Source organism: Engystomops pustulosus, chromosome 7 (assembly GCF_040894005.1).
Source record: "Engystomops pustulosus chromosome 7, aEngPut4.maternal, whole genome shotgun sequence".
Lineage (NCBI taxonomy): Eukaryota > Metazoa > Chordata > Amphibia > Anura > Leptodactylidae > Engystomops > Engystomops pustulosus.
This window is the reverse complement of record NC_092417.1, coordinates 54098688-54120427: the sequence shown is the minus strand read 5'-3', so window position 1 is coordinate 54120427 and position 21740 is coordinate 54098688. Positions and strand designations below refer to the sequence as shown.

Here is a 21740-nt window from a genome sequence, read left to right as displayed (position 1 = left end):
ATTAATTCTGCAATTGGCAGTTCTGAATTTTACAAAAGTTGGCTCAAAAGATCTTAAGGGTTTATTTGGTAAATAAGAATAGCAGCTTATCCTTGTCAGGTTGGTCACTGGCTTCTCTGAATATCCTCAAGGACTGAAGACCTTACTCTGCAGGGTTGTTCTTAGAATTTGCTACTTCGTCCAAAAACCTAGTTAATGAGCAGCACACATTAAAACTCATGCAAACCGTGTCGGGAAGTAAAACCAAATCCCCTTTGAAGATCATATGCCTTATGATTTTCTCTTGTTAATTTTGGAATAGAACCTTGATTTAACCAAGGTGATGTGTAAAAGACAAAAAAATTTTTTTTTAAATCAAACAGTTTGCCTTAAGCTGGTAACAGTAAACTTTGTATGGGGCACCTAAAGCTTCTGGGCTCAGTTAGAACTTCAGCTTCTGCAACCCTTCAAGTTGCGCCTGATTATTAAATGGTATTGTTAAATGACCAGCAATTAGGATTATTGTTAGTTGCCTGAGATTTAGTGTTTTTTTTTTTTTTTAGCTTCTCCCCCAATCGCCTACTGACTTTATGCATTAGTTATGCGGGCCTGGAGTCTTTAGGGACGACTTTCGCAGTCTTGCAGGTTTTTAAGCTTTACCCCAATCGCCTACTGACTTTATACATCAGCTTTCTGGGACCTGAAGTCTTTAGCGATGACTTTTGCTGTTGCTACAGCAGTTCTCTCCTGCACAGGTTGCAGTAGTAGGATGAGGTTTCCATCTGGAGACCCTATGTAGAAAGTCTAAGCCAGGGAAGCGCAGAATGCGTGTATGTGGAGGTTCTGTTGCGTCTGAGGTGTGTACCATTGTATGCAGTATGTGTTCATAAAGCCCTCTCTGTAAACAGCATAGTCTAGAGACATCCCTGTCTAGGGTCATGGGCAGGATCGGGATGTCACACTGACTGCTCGATCCTGCCCTATGACGGGGGGCTGATATAATCGGTCCGCTGTCCCTGCGCAGATGACTGGTAACAGTCCTCTAATGGCCTGATACCATTAGATCACTGCTACATGTCGTCTTTCTATAAAAACAGCAGGGAACACATAATGCGCTCGCCTTTAACTTCTGTCCCAGGTAAAAGTAATAAATAAACGTAAATGGAAAAAAATCATATTAAAAAGCCTTGTCTAGGAGCTTAAGTAAATAGCCATTTATTACAATTTTAAACTCCTATAGAGTATTTCTATTACTGTCTATCATATCATCATCTTGGCTAAAAAATACTCCTCAAAAATGAAAAGAGTACTTTTCCTCTCCTGGAAAAAAAATTATGCAAACTCTCCTACTATACTTAATGTAACTTTTAATGTATATTTTTAAGATGGCAAAGTAGAGTTCATACCTTTTATCCTGACAATGCCTTTAAATACTCTCCTTTTAACCTTCTTCTATTTTTGACCTTTCTCTTTAAGCAAATAATGAAGGACAGATGGATCAATGCTGGGCATGAAGAGGATGAGCTCAAACCATTTGTTGAGCCAGAACTTGATATAGCAGACCAGAAACGAATAGGTAATCAATAGTTTTTCCACATGAGTGCAAAGTGTCTGACTTTTTTTTTTTGCATTCATGTGCGTTCCATGTTGTAAGTTACCGGGGAAGGGAAAGGTTTTTTTTGGGGTTTTTTTTTTTTTTTTTTTTTTTTCCCCCCCCTTTTTTATTTAGTAAAACAATAATTAAAAATAAAATAAAATGGCACTGAAAAAAAGTTAGCACCCGATTCTTCCTCCTATGAGCAGGACAGCATTTATTATTTTCTCTCGTCAGAAGAACTTGGTAAGACCCAGTGCACACTTGTGACAGAGATTTCCCTTTTCCTTGTTATGATCTTACATTATACAAGAGCAGGTGTCCTCTAAAGTGACTTAATAATGGAAGCATGACTGAAGCTACCAATCCATACAATGTGCTGCATAGGAATTCTTATTTTATACTACTTGGTTGTTATTTTTATAATAAAATGTTGGAATAGGCGCTTTAATGCTTTTTTTGTTTGCAGACATAATGGTTGGAATGGGTTATTCAAGAGAAGAGATTCAGGAATCTCTTAGCAAGATGAAATATGATGAAATCACGGCTACATATTTGTTACTTGGAAGAAAATCTTCAGAGGTATTTATGGTTGATTTGGGTACAAATTAGATATTTTTATTGTCTCTAACTAGATTTAGTTCTCACCTTAATGAAGCTGTCGGGGGTTTCTTATGTGATTTCACATCATCCAGTTTAAATGTCCGGACATGTGCTTTATCTACAGTTGGATGCCAGTGACTCCAGCTCTAGCAGCAATTTGTCACTTGCTAAAGTCAGACCAAGCAGTGATCTGAACAATAGCACTGGACAGTCCCCTCTACACAAGGTGCAACGTAGCATCTCTTCCAGCCAGAAACAGCGACGGTACAGTGATCATGGTGAGTATGCCTTGCGTATCTTGCTAGTCTTCCCTCAGATTGCCTTAAACTTGGAACGTATACTTTTCCACACTGTGGTAATTTTTCTATTGCAGTGATGATGTACCTTTTAGAGTGCCCAGACTAAAGCCTTTAACCCACATGTTTATCACGAAGTGCTGACGCAGCAATTTAATCAGACATTTATTGGTCCTTCCTCTGCCACTGCTTTCAATTGTATTTGCATCTTGCTTTCTGAGAGACAGCTCTCGCACCCATGCCATTGTTTTGCCCCCCCCCCCCCCCCCACACTTTTCTATTGCATCAAATAGTCCAACTATCAGGAGTAAAGGTAGTGTTGTAAATTTTGCAGCACGTATAGTAATGTGTTGTGAACAGTCATGGTTAATAGCCTTTCTCTATTGACTATGGGTGCATATGGAAACCCAGCCTGCTGCAGGAGCAGAGAGTCATAGATAGTAGTACTGCAGTGCTGAGAATTCACCATATTTTTACCTATTACTCTGCTTAAGGGTGCGTTCACAAGTGGTGATTTGCCACAGGTGTGTTGGATGCATGTGTCAGAACGCCATGTGTGAACGCATCCTGAGGCTCAGTAACTCCAGTTGGACTTGCAAGATTATTCAATGAGGTATTAACATGAGTTATATTCTGGTTCTAGCTGGCCCTGCCATCCCTGCTGTTACAGTTTACCCAAAACGAAGCCAGACAAGCACCACAGACAATGACCTGAAGGAAGAGGTCCAGTCTCGGAAATCTAGTAGTAGTGCGGTTAGTGGGCGAGGCGTCACTCCTCCTAGTCCAATGCTTGGCAATGCAAACAACCCCAATAAAGCTGATATTCCTGAGCGGAAGAAGAGTTCAGTTGTTACCAGTGTAAGTATATGAATTAATACTTGTCCTCCTCCTGGTATTTTGGATGTATGTTTCTAGCTCTTGTCTAGTGCCCCCCTCCCTCCACTGTTCCTGTGTTTAGCCTGCCAAGAATCCTGGCCGTAAGGTTCCCCCTCGCTGTGACATAAGAAGGAATTGGGTTAAAGAATTGAAATTTTAACAGGATTAGATTGTTTTTCTGTCACCAAATGCCCCGATCTCTCTTGGCAACTTGTAAATGTTAAAGGTAGAAGTCTAGGTCAGTTTACAAGAAAGATGTATAGCTAGAATATCCCTATGTGGTGCCTTCTATGTGCTCAGTGACATAACCTGCAGTGTCCTCTCTCCCATAGAATAATTCTACATCCAGTGGAATGACCCGTCGCAATACCTACGTGTGCAGTGAGCGTGCCTCCACCGATAGACATTCGGTTATTCAAAATGGCAAAGAAAACAGGTAAGATTTATTCATTAGATTTTTATGGATCATCTAGTAAGTCCTAGTTAAGATAATTCATATATTCTATATTATCTGCAAGGATTACATATGTATATCTTTTATGCCGGCTCAGAAATATTTAATTCAGGAAATAACACTGTGGGATCTGCACAGCTTAAATCTATTCCCTATAGGATTATGCAGCAGAGGATACATGTAAAAATGCTTTAGCGGAAATTAGCATAATGGTACTTGACATGGCACAAAGATGTCCAGGGAACTGAAGCAGGCAGCCCGTCATATACCCTTTGGCAATCCTGAGGCACTGGTTTTCAGCTTCAAAGGAAGAGGAACATTTTGCCAGTGACATTTGCCTTTGTAAAATACAACATGTATTTTTAATTCTACCCAGAGCCCTAAAAGCCTGTATCTGCATTATAAGGAAACAATGCATGTCTCACTTATGGATTCTGTAGGATATACTGTAAATGTTTGATGAATTTATACAGATGGATTTTGACTTAAGACTGTGTATAAACATATAGGATGTTTTTATTTTTGCCTCTAAGACTTTTTTGTACTTTTTGCTCTCATTTGCTCCAGTTTTATTGGTCCATTATACTTTTTTGTCTGCCCAAACCTATTCTACCCCCTTCCCATCACAGCCTGACAGGAATTTTCGCTTATGCAACTAGTCCTGCCTCAGTATTTGCCATATCTTCAATCTTTGCTCGGCTGCGGCATCCGAAGTCGATGTCCATGTCAGCCTCCAGGCACTCGGAGATGTTACCAACAAATACCAGTGAAGCAGATAACTTCGGGCCTGCGTAAGAATATTTAAATAGAACCCACCAGCTTGAAAACCCTTTAAAATTGTCTGTTCAACTAACATATTTCCCATTACCTCCAAGTGTCATTCTTTCCTCCGTCATACCAGGCCTGTGTTGCATTTACCATTTGGGTCCATTATCATTTTCTCCTTTTGGCTACAGCTGTTCAAATATGTCCTCTATAGTTGTAATGTTATCTGTGAAACCCATCTAAAATATATATTTCTGGTCCCTGCCTATGAACCCTGGTAGTTGTGTTTTTTACCACATGGCACTTTTAACAGTTAAGATAAAGTGTAACAGGGTCATGCTGAATACTAGTATATGTGTATAAATCTGTGACATGTGACCGCTGATGTGTTTAATACTTAACGTCCGTGTGCGTTTCAAACAACATTCAAATGTTATCCATTACCAACCCCTTGTTCTTATTCCCGAGCATCAGCCGTTTAGTGCATTGTACTTAAAGCACACCTCTGGTGAAAACCAGAAATTTCTAAGGACAGACAATGGTTTCTGTTGGGATGCTGCATCGGTAGTATCAATTTAATGGAACAGACATACTCACCACTAAAGCCTCAAGCGCTGCTGAGCGCTGCGCAGACCAACGCAGAGGCAAGCAGGAATAGTTTGTAGCAGGGGCAGTCGGCTAACCCGCTGTGCATGCTCCAAAAACTAAGTAATGTGGCCTTGTGTCAGCCGCAAAAGAGTGCAAGCACACCGCTCCCATTGCACATTTATGCACATGCAGCCTAACAGTGTATCACAATGAGCCCTCATACAACAACTGGTCTACTTCATAGACTCTCATTGGTAGGTGCGAGTGTTGGATATGGTGTTTTGTATTATAGGTTTCTGGGAGGAGGTGTGCTTTAAGACTCAAGTTGTGTATTTGTTTGCATTGATCGAATAAGTCATTAATAGGAGATTTGTTTAGTTTGGACACCAGGGACCTATTGCTCGGATGATGCAGCGCTGCTACACACTGGATGGCACAAAAATGCAGACGGCTCCATCTTTTCTTTGGCAGCAGTGCAACTCTGTGCTCAACATGGCACTTAACTTTAGTAACCTTGCACCGCGGCTAAACCATGGATGGAGCTGTCTTATCACTTTGTCCGACAGATCTTCTATCGTCTGGTCGCTGCAAGTGCCCATGGAAAGGCTATTAATAAGCTGGTACTGCAAATCCGTTTTTAGTCCCCATCTGATATTTTCAAGCCTTGCTGTATTAATGCAGTGTATCTTTAGTGAATAATGGTGAAAGTCTTAAATGAAACATTCATTTTCTATATTGGGATTGGTTACCCTCAACAATTTTATATGTGTATGTATAAATGAGTCTGTTTGTTTGTGTCTGTTTGTGTATATATATTCTTATAAGTGTACATGGTTTTGTTCAACTGCCTCATCTCATCGCAGCACAATCCCCGAACAAAGAACATCAGTGGCCTCAACGCACAGCATAACAAGCACCACTACTCCAGACCGCATGCGCTTCCCCCGAGGAACCGCCAGCCGAAGCACTTTCCACGGCCAGCTCCGTGAACGACGCACTGCAACCTACAATGGACCACCTGCCTCCCCCAGTTTATCTCATGAAGCCACACCTCTGTCACAGACTAGAAGTAGAGGCTCCACTAATCTTTTTAGTAAATTAACTTCAAAATTAACTAGAAGGTAAGTTACTGGTGGTGTGGGAAATACTTTCACCCGTCACTTGCTGTGTGCCATCACTCCTAAAATGTTCCCCCAATGTCAATGGATTTTACTTCTGTTGTATGTTTTGTACTATATGTATATTTTGTGCCATATTTATAGGTTTTTGTCCTTTTTCTTATCCTTTTGTTATGCAAATGTTAGACATATTTTGTTGGTTTTATTGGACAAGTTTAGATGTATAAAGTAAGCTCTGGCCGATTTGTATATAAATGTTCCCATTCTACAACCATCAAGGAGCATTGATATCTGCAGTGATAACATTCCTTGCACGATTCTACCAAACAGCAGATTTTTTATTTATTTTTTTCTGTAGAAATTGTCGCAAAGACTTGGGGGATGCCATTGATTCACTTTAGCTGGAATGTTGATTTGAAAGTTTTGGGTAATTCTTTTTTTGGGGGAATCTACAGTTTACATTGGGTAGGGTTGCTGTTTTATATATAAGGTGGTTGAATGTAGTGTAGCTTGATTCATGGCTCATGCTTAACATGCAGTAAATTTATCTGAATTTAGTTTGTTCCATCTACACAATGCCGAAAACATTTTCTTTCCCCAAAGTACCAATAGGAGGCTGCTAAGTCTTATGCTTCTGAGTAACTGCAAAAAATGGTAATTGATGGATACAAGATTTGTACATTCCTACCCTTCATGCATGTACATGTTTGCTTTATGCTGAGACGCAAACACAGGAATAGGACATGCTCTGAGTTTGCGCCTCAGACAGTCGATAACCATCGAAAACACAGCCACTTGAGACCATGGAAATACAAAGTGATGTGACGGAAGCACACCAGCAACATTTGCATACAGGGAACCTTCAATCTTGAGTTTTCCTTGCAATTTGTTTTCTCCAAGTAGTTGTCCCCTTATCTGCTTCCAGATGTAATTTGCAGCTAGTTAAGCATTTGCCATAGAGGAGAATTGCAGTGCAATATTAAACTAGATGCCTTCTATTTCCTTCCAATCTTGACCAGAGATGAAAGTACAGCCTGCTGAGCCATTGACACTGTAAAGTATTGATGTATTATTTTTCTGTTCTGTAGAGTAGAGCTTTTGCTAGAGAAGAGTATTATTTTAGAACATATCAAATTTATTTCTTGCAATATTTTGGGTGGTGAAAACTGCTCAGGCTTTAATACTACAGTGTCGTATTGTTCATATCTAGCAAACCCCCCTCACGTGTGTGTATCTACTTTTTTGTAGTAGTCTCTTTAAATATGCAATGTGTAGAACTTGGAATATTTGACACAAATGTACATTGTAACTTTAACACTAAATCTACCTCCAAGTTTAACATGCTTGTGTAATCTGGTATTGCACATACATTTGTTCTTATAAAGTTCTAGTATTTTGAATTGTAGGGGATTTGGGCAAATTTATATTTTGATCTTGAAGAGGAACATTTCTGAAGCTTGGGCTACATTCACATGATGTATGCCCACCGTACCGTAGTATGGTGGGCATACATCGGGGAGGGGGGGGGGGGAGAGCGCTGCTCAACCCCGCCCCTCTCCATAGAGTAACATAGCGCCCATCGCCGTATTCTGTCGAAAGATGGGACATGTCCTATCTTTCTACGAGCTGCGGATAGGTGCTGCACCATACAGCGCCATGAGGCCATATCGGTGTATGGGTGATGTATATACTTCCCCCATATGTTCGTGTGAATGTAGCCTTACATCTAGATGTATTTTTTTCAGATGATTTCTGTTGGCTCTTTTTGTCAGGACTCTTAAGAGACGATGAGAGTCCTGAGATCCCTACCCACATAAGATGATTGAAAGCCTTCCTTGTACACCAAAAGCTGGCAACCAAACAGTGCTGGTGAAATCCTACTCCACTACATAAAAACTTGTATAACTGAGGGTTAATTTTCTCTCTTTATCATAAAGTATCATAAATCTGCAGAACTTTTTCAAGGGGTTGTCCAGGAATATGGACATGGCTCCTGGTTTCCCTTGGTACTGCCCATCACTGCCAGCTTCTGTTTGTGTACATGAAAAGCAGAAAAACTGCAAATTAAACTTTACAATGATTCAATAAAAATATGGAGCACCTAATTGCATCATTTGTTAAAAGATTAGATCTTTTAACTATCACGCAGGCCAGTCAGAGAGAGAGAGGGCCGTACAATGCCCAGGTCGTCTCTAAATGCTAACTATTGGAGTACTCTACTCTAAAGTAGATGAGCTGAGTTTCTGGCTATGTATGTTATCACTGTACCCGAGCTGTTTCCACTGGTCACTACTTTGAACCGCAACGGCATGGTACATGTGGGGCACTGCTCTATGCTTTAAAGGAAACCTACCACTTGAAGTGGCAGGTTTCAGATGGAAATACCGAGCACCAGCTCACCCGGAGCTTATTTTTGTTAGTGTTTTAAACCGCTGTATTGCGGTTTAAAACACTTTTTAAACTTTATAGCCGGCGCAGGGAGGTACGCGCTCGGCGATTACCATGCGCGCGGCTACATAGGAAGTGAAGGAGAGCCGTGCGCATGGTAAGCGCCGAGCGCGTACCTCCCTGCGCCGGCTATGAAGTTTAAAAAGTGTTTTAAACCGCAATACAGCGGTTTAAAACACTAACAAAAATAAGCTCCGGGTGAGCTGGTGCTCGGTATTTCCATCTGAAACCTGCCACTTCAAGTGGAAGGTTTCCCTTAAGCTGGAATGCTTCTTTTAAAACAACCTTTATATTCCATAGGGGTCTGTCTCCCTGTTATCACCATCCTCCCCCACCCCCACAGCGGTCCCATTTCTGAGCTCATGCTTTTCATGCCACCATTGCATGAGGCAATAGCACAATACACAAAACTCTGTGGTTCCTATTCATGCTTCTATGCCTGTATGGCGATTTCAGGCAGTCTTGATTGTGGTCACTGGCACTTGGGCCTCAAACAATGGACCACAGATCCATTTTTTGGTGGCCCAAAAACACACCATGGTCATGTGCATGTAGCCAAAGACCTTATATTCAGCATAGAGATGGGACATCCAGCCATTAGTTCAGAGAGCCCTATAAACAATAGCTTTTGCTATGGAGGCTACAACCAATACACTTTCCATGGTGCTGGCTTAAGCTAAACTCTCATTTGGAAGCCAGTCGGCAGCCACGCTAACAGGCGGATGCTAAGGAGACATTGTAACACTGCCACAAGTTACCATTCACCTCGCTAAGCTTTAAATATTGGAGTTTCAAATCCATATAGTCTTTTGAAGTCTTATTACACAATTTCTGATATGTCAATATGACTTTAAAGAGCATGCGGTCTGGTCTGTTGTCCTGTCTGATTAGAGACCACATTTCCCATTCTCTAGCATGGATCCTTATGAATTAATTGACAGCTGGGCAGTGCCATTCTCTTCTCCATAGGGATATTTTCTTCCTTTTGACCCTTAATACTGATTTAGATATTGTTGCCTTGAGCAGGGGCACTACCACAATGGGTAACAACCAGTTGTCAATTTATAAATTAACTTATGGTGCAACATAACTATAGGAAATAAATGCTGCAGAATTGTGTTGTGAAGGGGACTGCAATCATGAAAAATCCTTCTTGCTTTACGCTGTCGCTTTGCTTACCAAGATGGGGAGGGGTATATAATTTTGCATTGCAGTCTCAAGTTTAGCTTGCATTCCGGCCAGCCATATCCCCTATATACAACCAATAAGTTTCATGAATGTTCCTCTTTATCTGATTGTTTTATCATGACTTTTGTACAATTTAGTGGAATGAGCTCTCGGACGTCAAATTGTAGTTTTAGGAGTATTTATTCCTAAAGTTTTATATTTCATGTGCTGCTGGGTGTCCAGTCATCGAACAAAGACTAAAACTTGTATTATATTTTATGTCTGTACCATTCTTTATGAAAGTATTACTGCTGCTTTTAATGTAAACTTTATGCTTTAATTATATTTCTTAGTCATTTGGTAAAAAATACTAATCATTTAACCAGTTCTGAGAACACTCAAGGCCAATTAATTTGTTCCACTGTGTACAGTGTATTACAATATAAGTGGTTTACACCAGTTTAACAGTTCTACATAAATGTCTATGGTGTGTGTGTGTCCTCTGCAATTTACATGAACTCTAACAGAGATAAATTCTCAGGGCCAAATAATCAACTCTAAGTTCTGTTCCAAATCCAACTTAAGACCTTTTCATCAGAAAGCAGCTCGACATCTGGCAGGTCCAGAGGCTCTAACATTGAAGACTCAAATCCTTCCGCTGCTGTGTCTTTAGTTAACACTCTTGAAGTAAATTGTCTGTAAAATAAAAACAAAAAACATTTTTTGAATACATTTAGTTTCCAACCTAACTTGCTTGTAAAAAAAAAAAAGTTTAATAAAACTTTCAGAAATACCCTTTTTGTGTGACATGTTGAGTCTTATAGTAAATTTAAGGTTATTTTCATGTTAATTATTGTATAATGAAACATAACAGAGACCTATATTTTGGAATAATTTTAACAAATTCTTTGTTTTCTGGCATCTGATAAATGGCAGCAACATTATTGGAAAATCAAAAAAATTCTGCTTGGAGATTACAACTTCTTGAAAGATGGAAGATGCAGTTTGATCTGCAGGAGGAGCTAAACAAATTATACATTTTTTTTTCCCCCATCATTTTATAAGTCTGCTATTTTTCCACTGAGAAGTAAGCAATGTCTGGCCACCTGCTGTCTGCAGATTGGACTGCATGTTATAGTGTTAGGATTTGCAACTATTCAAGGAACATACAACTTTCAAGGAACATACATGTTTACAAGTACATTTTTTATCGTACATGTGCATAATCATTTTCTTCTCCTGGCTCAAAAAGCTCCAAAAATGCATGTGAGCCTTCAGTCATAGTTACCTGCCTTCCCCATGTGCATCCTAGTCAGATCTGACCAGATTTTTATGGTACCTACTTGAGGCCTATAAAAACCAATTATACAGTTAATGGATTATCATTACGAGCATGCTTGTGTCCAGCCTCAACAGAACTTTGATTTGGACAAGATGAACGGAAGACTGCCAACCCAACATCTCATCCATAAGCAATAGCACAAATGTCAAGAGATCTTTAAAACGTAACCTTGATCTACCATTTGATGTCATGCATTATGAACCAAACATGCTTGGAGAATGCTGCAGCTACACTAATGCATAAACATCTCTTGTTTAATCCCTGAGCTGAGTGGGTTTGCTGAAAAAACTGTTGCTCCTTTTGGCTATTGCTTTTTCTTCTTGCAATGCTCCAGAGAATGATGTAATCACTGGGTTGTGGCTGACAGGCAGAAGTAATCAATCACTGCATCATCCCCCAACTGCTGTGTATAAGTAATCCAACTCGGGTTGATTAGTCCTGTCTGAACAGTTCAGGAAGCTCCATGTAATGTGTTTATCAACTGCAAGCAGTTTGCAACCCAGCTTTCCCAAGGTGAATTTTACTGTTTTTCAGCTAAACCATTTGGCTCAGGGATTAAACAACATATGTTTCTTCATCAGTATAGCTACAGCATTCTCTATGTATATTTGGTTCATAATGCATGAAATCAAATGGTAGATTTCCTTTAAAGATGATACTTTAACATTTAAGAAATGTATGCCAGGAAGGTGGTGATGGGTCAAAGCTTATCTGCTGACCACAAAATAGTTGCTTTGGGTGTCTTCAATGAGATAAAGTACTGGCTGAGTTGGACAGACTCGCTCAACTGTGGTCAACATCTGTCAGTCTAGTAACAACATTACATTGTCTTGTGTGCATGTTATTAACTGCTTCTTTTTCTGTAAAAAAATATATCTTTGCCACCTTTTAAGGAGGATCTGTCATCTCTCATGACTTGTCTTGTTTAGTTACCCATGTTTTTAATTAGGGAGAATGGTAATGCCTGGATTGTACGAAAATAAGGGGTAAAAACAGACAGGTTAGTATTGCTGACAGGTCTTCTTTAAAAAAATTTTTTTTTAAAAATCATGTAATGGAGGTGCCATGTACCAAGCATAACATGCACTACAGAAATAAGCTGTATGAACCTGTATATGTTACAGTTTTGATATTGTATGGTATGAGCTTCACCAAAGATATTATGGACTTGGCATACCAGTAGTATCTGTGTAGCCTTCTCTAAGGCTGACCATGGGACTTTAAAAAAAAAAAAAAAAGCCAGACACGGGTATAAGAATATTTATTTAAGGGCCAAAGCCACTTTAGTGAATTTCACGGGCAGTGAAGCTTCAAAGACCAACACAGAACTGTCCAGAGGAGCTGCCTGATTAGAAATGACCCCCAATGACTATGTACGTTAGGGTGGTTTCACATGAGCTTGTTTGTTCAGTCAGACTCAGTGTTTTGAGCTTGATGTTTTATCTGCCACCATAGAGCTAGAGGAGGTAATCAGATTGAGGCAGTTTTGTGGGAAATGGTTCAGTATAACTTGACATTTTTGTTTTTTGAATCCCTTCTATTTCTGTCTAGGAATCTAATGTTCCCAAACAGTGAGTGACAATCATTATTGTATGTCGTTTTATCCAGCGACGATTGGCAGTCATTGAGGAACTCCCTGCTTGTCTATTTTAGCTCTGTTCTATTCTATACACTCCACAACTGGGGTTTAAGGAATTATGTAGGGACTTGGCAGTTCATCTTCTCCCATGTTTTGCTTGTTCAGCTCTGTGTACATGTTGGGTAAGAATCTAAAACTCTGTTGGGCTGCATTCAGACGGCCGTTGGCGGACATATATACGTCCCCCATAGGCCAGCAATTGGGCGCACAGCTACGGTACAGTGGGCACACGTTTGTCTGAATTTAGCCTAATAGTTGTTAAAACAGGAGGTTTTTTTCCCCTTTCTCCCAGTTATTGTAAAATCCATCGCCTGGTGTAACCTTCTTTTCCTCCCATTTTCCCATCAAGAAGGATCCTTGAATCTGGGCTGTATTTCTTTCTGTATGTTAAAAAAAAAAAAAAAAAGTTTTTTTTTTTTACTTTTTAATTGCTTTTTTCCCCCCTATTTTTGCGCATCTTAATTATTTTTTACTTTGATTTTTTTTTTTTTTTTGTTTTTTAGAAACATGTCATTCAGATTTATAAAAAGGTAGGATTTAAGGATTTAAGTATCTTTTTTTTTTTTTTTTTTTTTTTTTTATTCTTGTATAACTTGTCTTTCTGGATCTGATTTTTCTGAATACTAAACTTTCTGCTGAAAACTAAATTTGATTGAGAAACGGCGTCTTTCCTACTTTTCACTTGATGTATCTCTGAATCAGCTGAGCATGTCCTGTGCACTTTGCAACCATTAGCGTGCATAAAATTTCACATTTCATTTTTACTAATAAACACTTGGCATGCGGACGGCAAAAAGCTTGTGGCGTTAATGTTACAATTTTATTACCAGGTAAGTTTTTGGGTCTGGTTTAGCATACACACGATGCTATTACACTGAAAGTACAGTTGTGACATTTTTGGAAAGGTCTGTTAAACGTAAATGAGGGCTCAGTATTTTGTTCCATGTGTTTTGGGTGCAGAATCCTGAAATTTATACAATATTTTCCCATCTTTCGTATTGAGAGAGGTTTATTCTCAGCTCCACTAGATTGAGATGGGTATAAACCTTTTAAGATTAAATTTGTCCATTTTATATGAAGGGAATGTTGCCTGGGGACAAATCCCCCTTTCTTCATGGCGACATATTTTGAAAAAAAAAAGACTTGTGTATTCTGGATTTCAACATGAATAAAGCCATACATCACTGCTCCCATGATTCTACATCCACTTATGACCTTCACTTATAAACCCTACACTTTTTTGTACAGTTAGGGCCCATACAAGTATCTAATTTGTGCTCATAATTCTGTAGACCCCAGCAATACAACTATATGCATCGTATAAGGGCGCAAAGATTTTAAAATGTTGAATCATACGATCAGTAAGGGATCAGTGATTGCTGTACAAACACCTCTTAATGGGAATATTTTCATTATCCTTGGGCCTCCATTATATACAGATGATAGGGAGCACAGATTGTAAAGTGTTGTCGATCTGCTGTGATGTCTCCTCTTGTAAATCTGTGCAGCTGACTTGTTGGTTTCAGCCTTTGGACACCAGTGTAAGATTTCTCTTCTTTTTTGCTTGTCTTTTGCTTTTTGCATTGTTTTCATTGAGGCTCCCGACTGAATCTGAAAGAAACGGGAGATATGAGGGCTCCAGGTGAGGGCAATATATATATTTACCCATATTTTTACCTTAACATCACTCATAAGCATTCCGCTAACCCCTTCATGAGAATGTGTTTGCATGACGTTATTGCATCCGACAATTTACATTTTACTGTTTATTTTGTGAATGTTTTGCATGTTTGCTGTCTCATTGTATGGTAGGGGAGCAGTTCTGCCTTAAAAAAGGTAACCTTTATATGGATGGATGGTCATTTCCTATCAGAGGGTTAGAAGAATAGACTTGTCCACATGTGGAAATCTATTCCATACACTCTTATTACTGAAGAGGTTTGATTTATTGCTTAGCTGTAAGGGGCAATACTTGAACACTAGGGACATTGAGAAAATTGTTACGTTTTGGCCTCCAAACTTAAGAATATTTTGCAAATGCATTTAAGACTCCAGATTAAAAAAAAAAAAAGAATATTGGGTTGGCAAGAGATCACCTTAAATTTGCAAATGTTAAGAATCGCAAGTGCATCTGAAACCAAATTCTCATCAAAAATAGTATTAATATATCATTTTTGTGACTGTATAATTGGTTGCAAATATGAGCAGCTGCTCTTTTAATTTCTGTGTACATCCAACCACTGTCCTATCCTGTGGTTTTGGGATAACACATTGTGATGGGATACCGCTTTACTTTTTTACGGGAAACGAGTGACCATTTATTACTCCTCTTGCACTAAGGAGGCCACTAAACCATTGTTCTGGGCTTTGTGGCGACAAGTTTTATTGTAGTGTTTAGCCATGATTTGTTTGAGAAGTCCTGGAAAGCTGCAGGGCCATAGTGTAACGGAGGCCAAAATGTTTCCAGTAGCACAGCTTATTAGATTGGCCTTGTTCAAGGGCTTGTATCATTTCGATTTGGTATATTGCGGCTAAATGCCCTTTTTTGTACAGACTGAGGTTTCAGGTCCCAAGGCCCATTTTCCTCTTTGTAATGTAAGGATAGCAAAGGAAGTTTGTTTGTCCATCTTGTCCGTCCATCCAACCTGGAGTTGTTGCCTATGAAAGAGTAACTTCTGTTTTCTTCTAGTCGTAATGTGTCAGGGGACCAGAAAGATGAGAACAAAGAGTCAAAGCCAAGGTCGCTGCGGTTTACCTGGAGCATGAAAACCACCAGTTCCATGGACCCCAACGAAATGATGCGTGAAATTCGCAAGGTTTTAGATGCCAACAATTGTGACTATGAGCAGAGAGAGCGCTTCTTACTCTTCTGCGTCCACGGTGATGGCCATGCCGAAAATCTCGTCCAGTGGGAGATGGAAGTGTGCAAACTGCCAAGGCTCTCTCTGAACGGGGTGCGCTTCAAGCGGATATCTGGGACATCCATAGCTTTCAAAAACATTGCTTCCAAAATTGCCAATGAGTTAAAACTGTAATATAAAGGGGAGGCTAAGGTGAACAATCATGTTGTAAAATACGTAGCAATTCAAAAAGTGTTTTCCCCAAGAACACTGGTTTAATGTATAGAATTATTTAGGCAATAATTCCTGCATCTCCTGAATTATGATATTACAAACGGAACAAGCTGCTGGAACGGGGGGAGAGAAGGACTTTTTTTTTATTTTATATAAATATATATATAAGTGCACTACAGCATTAAAGTTGCCTACCATGTAAATTATTTACTTTTGACTTTTTCTTTCCCCTTTGTTGATGGTGATAACCAAATATTGTCATATTGATATCCTTCATGTATGAGTGTGCAAGTATGGATGTTACATTTGCATAGAGCACACAGAATCCCTCCCCCCAGCCAACAAGAGAATGGAATAGATTCTTTTTTTTTTTTTTTTTTTTTGTTCAATTTTTAATTTTTTTTTTTACTAATTTAATGGAACACTCCTTAGAATTGCACAAGTGTTAAATACACAAGGTCATTTACAGTATTTTCATTATCCTGTTTGGGAAGATTAATAGTTGAGTTCACTAAAGTGAGAATTGTAACTTATGACTGATATTTGGCAGAGATTAAACAGTGTTACTGCTGAAGCAACATAAAATGACGTCTGTGTTCCTTGGTAGGCGCTCTGGTTATCCCAATGAAATGGCTACCCTGCTGTATTATATATTTTCTTACGGTACACATTTTGAAGTCACTAGTTTCATTGACAACTTACAACTGTTTTCCTTTCTATCCTTATTCCCTGTGGGCTAATGCCAGTGCTATGTTCCAGTATGCAGAAATCATGACACCATTATCAATCCATGAGGATTGGTTGGAATTGCTGGCTTAGTGTAGCTTTTGTGGCTCCAGTATGAATAGTTACCATGCCTTTAGAGGATGCACAGAATTAAAGAAGCCCAACCATTTATGCCCCCCACAAACAAAAATGTCACACCATGTCCTATGTGTCTGGTATGCCCGCTTGGCTCCTTTGATGTAATTGATGACCCCTGGTGTGTTGCTGGTTTTGGAGGAGACCACCCATGATGTGTTATTTTGTGGATCACCGTATATGGTGTGGGAAGTAAAGACTGTTCTCCAAGAAGTCAATATTCTGGACCCTTGTGATTTAAGATCGATAATTGCTGAAATATGAAAGTTCATTCTACCATTGCCCCGTTTTCAATTAAAAGATTTTTATAGTATCGGGAGATTCCATTTATGACAAGTTTCCCGAAAGATCTAGATCTCGCTATTGTATGTACATGTCAAATGAAAACCTCAATGCATATACACAACATGTGATAAAATGCTATAATATAGTATAGTTATAAAGCTGATTGCAACCATTCTTTGTACCACTCAGCGTTTAAGAACTACTGCTTAAATTCTCTTTCACACTTATAAATCTCATCAATGGATTTACCTGTTTGTAATTTCTGGCCTTTGTCATATTTTTCAAGGTTTATAAATCACCCCCTACATCAGGACTAAAGCAAAACTCAAATCTTATACTTAATAAATTTCTTGTTGTTCTTCCTTAATTGGTTAGAAGAACCAATCACAGCAAAGCTTTATTCCACATTCTGCTTTTGTAGAATTAAAGGGGGTTTCCCACGAGGAAAAGTTAGGCCCTATCCTTTGTATAGGGCCTTACTTGCTAACCAGTGGGGTCTCTGAGATTAGACCCCCGCAGATCGCGAAAACGAGGGATCTGTTGGATTCTTCGATTTTCCCCCCCCCCATTAATCTCTATGGAGCTGACGGAGATCGGTGAGCGCTGCGCTCTGCAATTTCTGTCAGCTCCATAGAGATTAATGGAGCAGACGGCTTTGCATGACCCCTCATTTTCACAATTTGTGGTGGTCTCTGCACTGAGACCCCTACTGATCAGCAAGTTAGGCCCTATACCGTGGATAGGGCCGAACTTTACTTCTTGGGAAAACCCCTTTAAGTGTCTGCCTGGCTAGTGTATTGAAAAAAAAGGTTTTCTTGGGCTTTTTGTGCGCAAAGGTTGTTTGTGGATATGTGTTTAATGGTTTCCACAGTTTCTGATGAAACTACCGAGACTGTTTGCAGCACCTGATATGCACATGTTTATGTGCATGAGGCCTAAAAGAATTTTTTTTATATGTTTACAAGAAGTATAAGTATAAGGGTCTTCCCAAAGAAGTCTAAGGGAACATAAAAAATACTGATGCTGCAAGGGTGTCATGTCTCTTGTCCATATTTGTGGATCAGTTATGGGACACTTCAAGGGACAAGCGAGTGACATTGTTTGTCTAAAACGGATTTCATAGAAATGGAAGATGGAGCATTTTTGAGGATATTCGGCTTAGCTGATTGAGCACATACCTGGATTACATACCTTCTAGTTACTGTGCATTAAACCCAAGTCAGGACTTTCCTCATCCCTGACTTCCTAACTTGGAGGGTAGTGGCGTTCCTTTAGTTAGTGGAATAAGAATATCTCTGGGATCCAGCTGAGGGACAGAATTGTACCAAGGAGTAGGCATGACACTTCAGGGTTGAAAGTGGTGTCCTAGTTATTAATGTATAGTTGGTGTCACATATGGATAAATAAAAAAAACTTCTGGATTCTGGAGTAATATGGAACTGCTATTTTGGGGGTAAGTATATTCTATAGTAAAAACAAATTTAACACTGAGGTGGCATCAGTAATTTTTTTTTTCACTTTCCAAGCTGAAAGCACTGGCAAGAGCAGGACCTACTCTGAGCTATTGCTCATATGGCTCATACACAGGGCTGAGGATACCATGGATGTGTCTATGAGCCCATAGATGGAAACGAGCGAGCAGCAAAAACAATGACTAGCACACGTGGGGAAAAATAAGTGTGTACATAAGGGCTTACACCAACCTCTTTGGATGGCACCCACTGAGCCCATTGCTGGTGCTTGTTGTCTTAACAGGAAGAATAGGCTTGTGCTATTCATGTCCTACACAATGAATCCTCTGATGCAGATGTGAACAGGCTATACTCGCTGTGCTGTATATATGACTACAGCTACTCATTGTACTACTTGGTGTGTACGGCCCTCAACCAGACAAAGGAAGCAAATGAAAGTGTTGTCTCGGTACTTTTAGAAAGGAAAAAAAAACAATTCTAGACAAGCAGGTTAAAGGTTATAAGACCAACTTCAAGGAGTTTGATATTCCTGTGACTATAGTTGCACAACAGTAACCGGCCTCCCTGGACATTGTCGCAGGAGGAAAATTGATGACAAATTAAAGAGACTAAATTTTTCTGTGGTCTTTTGTCAACATTCATATCATTAGAGATTAACCCCTTTGTGACCGATGGTCATTGGTGCCTGAATATGCAGGTCAATTTCTGTCGTTCTATGCGCTTCTTAAACCCCTTAACGACCAGGTCCTTTGTCGTTTTTTTGCATTTTCCCCACGTTAAAAAATCCATTATTTTTTTTTTTATTTTTCCATGTAAAGAGCTGTGTGAGGGCTTGTTTTTTGCATAACAAATTGCACCTCATAGTGACAGTATTTTAATATTCCATGCCGTGTACTGCAAAGTGGGGGGAAAAAAATTACCATTGCAGTGAAGTAGGTGGAAAAATGCATTTGCGACCCTTTTCTTGTGGGCTTGGATTTTAACGCTTTCACTCTGCGCCCCAAATGACATGTCTACTTTATTCTTTGGTTCGGAACGATTACGGGGATACCAAATTTATATAGGTTTTATGTTGTCATACATTTACAAAAATTAATATCTTCTCTATAAAAAAAAATTCTTCAACTTGCCACCTTCTGGCATTAATAGCTTTTTCATACTTCAATGTATGGAGCCATGTACATTGTAATTTTTTGAGAAATGAGATGACATTTTCAATGCTTCCATTTTGAGGACTGTATGGACTTTTTTGATCACTTTTTATTAAATTTTTTTGCAAAATGGCAAAAGTTTCATTTTCAACTTTCGGCGCTATTTTCTGTTAAATGCCAGTAATAATCGTTATTATATTTTGATCTGACATTGACAGGATAGTTTTATTAATTACATATTTTTGTCTTTATAAAATGTGTCAATGATTGACTATAAATTAAAAAAAAATTGTCTTTTGTAATTTTTTTCCATTTAAAGATTTTTAAAATTAGTAACTTACACCAAAATATGTTCTAAATATGTACAGCATTATTCCATCACCCTCTTCCAGGTTCAGCTACAGATGCAGAGGGTGCATGTACTTCTACAAAGTGAAAGTCTTTCCTGCTGCTTCTTCTACATTCTGCCTTCAGCTCAAAAGCTGAAGGGGAGCTCACTCAACAGCTATATATCCTGAACCCTTACACCTAGAAACACACTAATATTATATAAAGATTCACAATTGTTCGTGGTGCACAGTTTGCCCCTTAACCCCTTAAGGACGCAGCCTGTTTGCAGGTTAAGGCTCGCAACTTTTTTTTGAAATTTGACCAGTGTCTCTTCCTGTGGTAATAACTTTTAAACACTGTTACTTATCAAAGCGATTCTGAGATAGTTTTTTCCCCACATGTTGTACTTCATTTTAGTGGTAAATTTTGGCTGATAAGTTTTGCGTTTATTTACAAAAAAAAGAAAAAAATGATAAATTTTTAGAAAAATTTGCCATTTTCGAAATTCTAAATCACAGCGTTTTCCGGCAGATAGATTTACCACCTAAATAACTTGCAGAATAACATTTCCCATTTGTCTACTTTACATTTTCATAATTTTTGAAATGTTTGGATAATTTATTTTGACGTCACGCGGCCTACAAATCGAATAGCGATTTTCGGAATTGACTATTTTGGGGATAAATACTGTTTGAAATCAAATTTTACATATTTAGCAACAAAACCCCCTATATAACCAACCCATTTTCAAATCTGCACCCCTCAAACTATCAGAAACAGCATTTACAAAGATTGTTAACCCCTTGAGATCTTCATAGTAATGGAATCAAAATGGCGGTGAAATTTAGAATGGTCAAATTTTGTCGGTTATACGTTCATTTAGCCCTAAAATTTACACATTTCCAAAAGATAAAGAGAAAACTCACCATAAAATTTGTTCTACAATTTCTCCTGAGTGCAGCGACCCCCCACACGTGGCCGTTACTTGTGTTATGGGGGCACAGTGAGGCGCAGAAGGAAAGGAGCACCCTGCTGCTGCCAGGATTTTAGTTTTCTGGTTGCCCCCTTTTGAAGGCTATAAAATTTTCGCTTTTCCGTTATTTGGGCCATGTGACGGCATTTTTTTTGCAGGACGAGATGCTTTTTCCAGTGTTACCATTTTGGGGTTGGTATCACCTATTGTTGAAAATTTTGGAACTTTTTTTGAGGTCATGAGTAGAAAAGCATCAATTCTGTACTGGATTTTTTCCTTTTTTTTTTTTTTTTTTTTTTTCGTGTTCACCGTATATCCTAATAATCCTGTTATCTTTATTCTATGGGTCGATACGATTACGGGGATTCCAGACATGAATATTTTTTCTTATGTTTTACTAAATTTGCCAAATAAAACCCTAATGTGGGGAAAAATCTATCATTTTTGCATCGCCGTCTTCCATGTGGCATAACATTGTTACGTTTTTGGCTACAGAGCTGGTTGATGGCTTGTTTTTTGCGGGACATGTTGTTCTTTGCAACAATATCATTGTGGAGTACATATGTTTTGTTGATCACTTTTTATTGCATTTTTAGTGGGATATAATAGGTAAAAATCATAATTTTTGGCGGGTTTTTGACGTTTTTTTTTTACGGCGTTCATCATATGGGTTCAATAGTTATATAGTATCACCGCGTCCGTAACAATCCATAGAATAAAACTAA

General features: G+C 38.9%; 1 protein-coding gene across 9 annotated transcripts in view; it reads left to right on the top strand.

The window, feature by feature from the left end:
- The window catches only part of MARK3 (microtubule affinity regulating kinase 3), a 41245-nt gene extending 25099 nt beyond the window's left edge, over positions 1 to 16146 (top strand). The window contains exons 10-19 of one of the 9 annotated variants that reach the window (XM_072115956.1): positions 1456 to 1555; positions 2043 to 2155; positions 2301 to 2454; positions 3116 to 3330; positions 3681 to 3784; positions 4432 to 4593; positions 6019 to 6276; positions 13373 to 13399; positions 14467 to 14511; positions 15559 to 16146. In XM_072115956.1, coding sequence (XP_071972057.1) covers positions 1456 to 1555; positions 2043 to 2155; positions 2301 to 2454; positions 3116 to 3330; positions 3681 to 3784; positions 4432 to 4593; positions 6019 to 6276; positions 13373 to 13399; positions 14467 to 14511; positions 15559 to 15904 — 1524 coding nt within the window. In that variant the 3' untranslated portion in view covers positions 15905 to 16146. Of the gene's footprint in view, positions 1 to 1455; positions 1556 to 2042; positions 2156 to 2300; positions 2455 to 3115; positions 3331 to 3680; positions 3785 to 4431; positions 4594 to 6018; positions 6277 to 7292; positions 7757 to 13372; positions 13400 to 14466; positions 14512 to 15558 lie in introns of those variants that run through there. The other 8 variants (XM_072115957.1, XM_072115958.1, XM_072115960.1 and 5 more) reach the window with 8 other exon arrangements.
- Positions 16147 to 21740: the final 5594 nt, after the last annotated feature.